Raw genomic sequence first — 2656 nt, 5'->3', positions numbered from 1 at the left:
ACAAAGTCGGAGACCATGATAAATCACCCAAAGCTTTGTTGTTAAGACGAATGATATTCCAACTCTATAAGCAAAGCCATTAATCCATGAACCCCCATCATCCCTTTAAGACACCTCCAGCAGCAGCTTGACCCGGTTGACCTCTTGCACTTCCTTCCATCCACATTAACCTTCACGAAATGTACAATGAGGTCTAGTCCAACCAATAAGAGCTTAATATATTTTCCAATATGTACAATTGATCCAAATTTAACCTGTATAGTCCAGTTATATATGGCCCTTTTGAGGTTCTCTAATAAAGTTCATATTATTAAAAAAAAAAAAATGTTAAAGATAATGAAAACATCTGTAAAACTCAATTATGCTTAAATAATTGATCCAAGACTTTCTTGAATGAATTTATGTAAAAGAAACAGAACTGAGAATTATCTCATAGTCATGCTGTAATAAAGAAGTTATAGAATGTATTTGATAAAAAATTTCTTGTCAAAGTAACTTCTACTACAGTACAAATTACAAGACAAGTGCATCAAGACGCTTAAACTTGCTTGTAAGTTGACTCAAGATGCTCAACTTAATTACAAATCTATCGGCTAAAGTTTTAGAAATTGGTAGTTTGAACTTATAATCTGAGCTCCAAATCTATTTCTTGGGTGTCACTTGTTTCAGAATTCTGATTACTTGAGCCCATTGAACGACCCCTGCCTTTCTTCTTCCCATTGAACGATTCCTGGCAAAAAAAAATAAAAAAATAAAAATTAAAAATTAAAATGGTCAGTATTAGCTCGTGAGCATTTTCGATGATTATGTTCCACTAAAGCGAAGCAATGCTATAAATTGAGTGACTAACAATATTTTCAACCCGAAAATGTTGTGAAGTACCTCTACTTCCAGGTTGAAGAAGTGCTTTGCCGTGCTTGGCTGCGAAAAATGTTGGGTTCCCGATACTGCAGCGCCTGGATTCCATCTGATTTAAATCCCAATTTGCGACGGAATTATGCAAGTATTCAAACTAAAAAACAGAAATCTTGCAAAAACTTGAGAAGTACATAAATACATACCTTGAAGCACTGCTCGGTTGGGAATCTTCATATTTGATATTTGCCCTTTCTGAGTCTGGCAATCCCATCTATAACAAACACAGACATTTTCTTTAGAATATTTGCCTATGATTTCATCCCAATATTCTATTTCTACAAGGTAATGTTTTTACCACCTAAATTAGGTAAGCGGAAATATGAAAAAAACTAAGTTGAACAAAAAACACCCATATCTTGAAATCATCAAGTATAAGCTCGTCATTCTTATCTAGGGTTAATTATCATTCTTAATTATGAGGCATCGGATTTCCAAATAAAGTGGCATTTCAGATTTTGGAGGAAAATGTGGATGAGATGATCATAGAAAATTAGTTATGATACAGATCCATTCTAATTACCCACTATTAAGTTTTTAACAATTGAATTTCGACTGCAAACCTAATTGTAATGATCGCAAGGAAATAGTAATAAGATCAGATGACAAATTCTTTTGTTGAAAGTTCTCCTACCATGAAGTTTTGGGTTCCTGAAAATCCATAAGAAGAGGAGGATACTACTGATGATGAATATGGGAAGGACGTAGACGAAGATGAATAGCCTGTTGGAAGTCTCATATCCTCCTGCAGAAATGTCAGCACATTATAAAACTCCAAGAACTAGAAAAATTTCACAAATGATCAACAAACATATAATTAATTTATGATTTATCTTTTAATCATTTCATTGGAGAAATCTAACCAAAAGATAATAATAATAATAATTTACTGAATACCTGGCTGAAATTTGGGGCATAAGGGGTATGAACAGAAGAAGGAAGGTAGGTGCAGCCCATTTGGCTATGCAATCTAATCTTTTCAAGCTGAGCAACGCCAAGCCCTCTTTGAGGTTGTTTAGGCTTTTCTGAATTGCTTTTTTTCCCTTTTCTTGATGAAGATGATCCTCTTTCATTTCCTAGGTTTGGCTCACCAAAGTAATTGCTTCCCATTCCTTTTACTGTATGATTTAGACTCTAAGAAATGAAGAAAAAATTGCTTTCTACTTGAAAACAAATTTTGATTCTTGAAGACTCTAATCCAACAAACTGGCAAGGAATCCGAGAGATCTTCTAATGCCCTTTTAAGCTGTCAACATTTTGCACTGATTAATTATTGCATCGCTGTATCAGATTGTGTGTAGATTTATGTGATTCATTCTATCTATATAATATATACTTGGATTTTATAATAATGTCGTTCTAACTCGTTTTGATAACTTCGATAAATACATATATTATATTCTTGCCTAAGTCATCGAGTTGGGAAAAAACTAATGACTTGAAAGTGATTGTCTCTGATTTTAACTGATTTAATATGCAATAATGCAAAATATTTCTTGTCGAACGCGCCTCTTCAACACGTTTGCTCTTCTTCTTTTTTTTTTTGATTCTCCATCCAAATATAATAAATAAAATATAACAATCTTTCAAAGAGAAAAATGATTAATTATGTTCACATGCACCACTCGGTTTACTAATCGTTTTATAAACTAATTTAAAAAAAAAAAATTATTAGTTAAAAGAAGTAGACATCTTGGAAGTTGCGCATTAAGAGTATTGAGGGATTATTAATTTGGAAGAT

At 32.9% G+C, this 2656-nt stretch overlaps 1 protein-coding gene across 2 annotated transcripts; it reads right to left on the bottom strand.

Annotated features, from left to right (window-relative positions):
- Positions 1 to 419: 419 nt before the first annotated feature.
- LOC111407912 (protein SPEAR3-like) lies at positions 420 to 2233 on the bottom strand. Of its 2 annotated transcripts, none has more exons than XM_023037626.1 (5): positions 1813 to 2233; positions 1550 to 1660; positions 1062 to 1129; positions 883 to 967; positions 420 to 730 (listed from the first exon to the last, which is right to left on the bottom strand). In XM_023037626.1, exons 1-5 carry the CDS (start codon positions 2023 to 2025, stop codon positions 623 to 625), a joined length of 585 nt encoding a protein of 194 aa, XP_022893394.1. In that variant the 5' UTR covers positions 2026 to 2233; the 3' UTR covers positions 420 to 622. The 2 variants fall into 2 exon arrangements, with proteins under 2 accessions (XP_022893394.1, XP_022893395.1); XM_023037627.1 differs by having other exon boundaries at positions 883 to 956.
- Between the last annotated feature and the right edge of the window lie 423 nt (positions 2234 to 2656).

The sequence above is a fragment of the Olea europaea genome, chromosome 13 (assembly GCF_002742605.1).
Source record: "Olea europaea var. sylvestris chromosome 13, O_europaea_v1, whole genome shotgun sequence".
NCBI classification, from domain to species: Eukaryota; Viridiplantae; Streptophyta; class Magnoliopsida; order Lamiales; family Oleaceae; genus Olea; species Olea europaea.
This window is presented reverse-complemented; position numbering and strand designations above follow the sequence as displayed.

Bases quoted from the DNA above. Each gene is read 5' to 3' on its own strand.
- LOC111407912 (XM_023037626.1), bottom strand. From the start codon at position 2,025: ATGGGAAGCAATTACTTTGGTGAGCCAAACCTAGGAAATGAAAGAGGA. The intron at 968-1,061 runs GTATGTATTTAT...GATTTAAATCAG, and splicing joins CAACCGAGCAGTGCTTCAAG to ATGGAATCCAGGCGCTGCAG. The intron at 731-882 runs GTACTTCACAAC...TTTTTTTGCCAG, and splicing joins TCTTCAACCTGGAAGTAGAG to GAATCGTTCAATGGGAAGAA.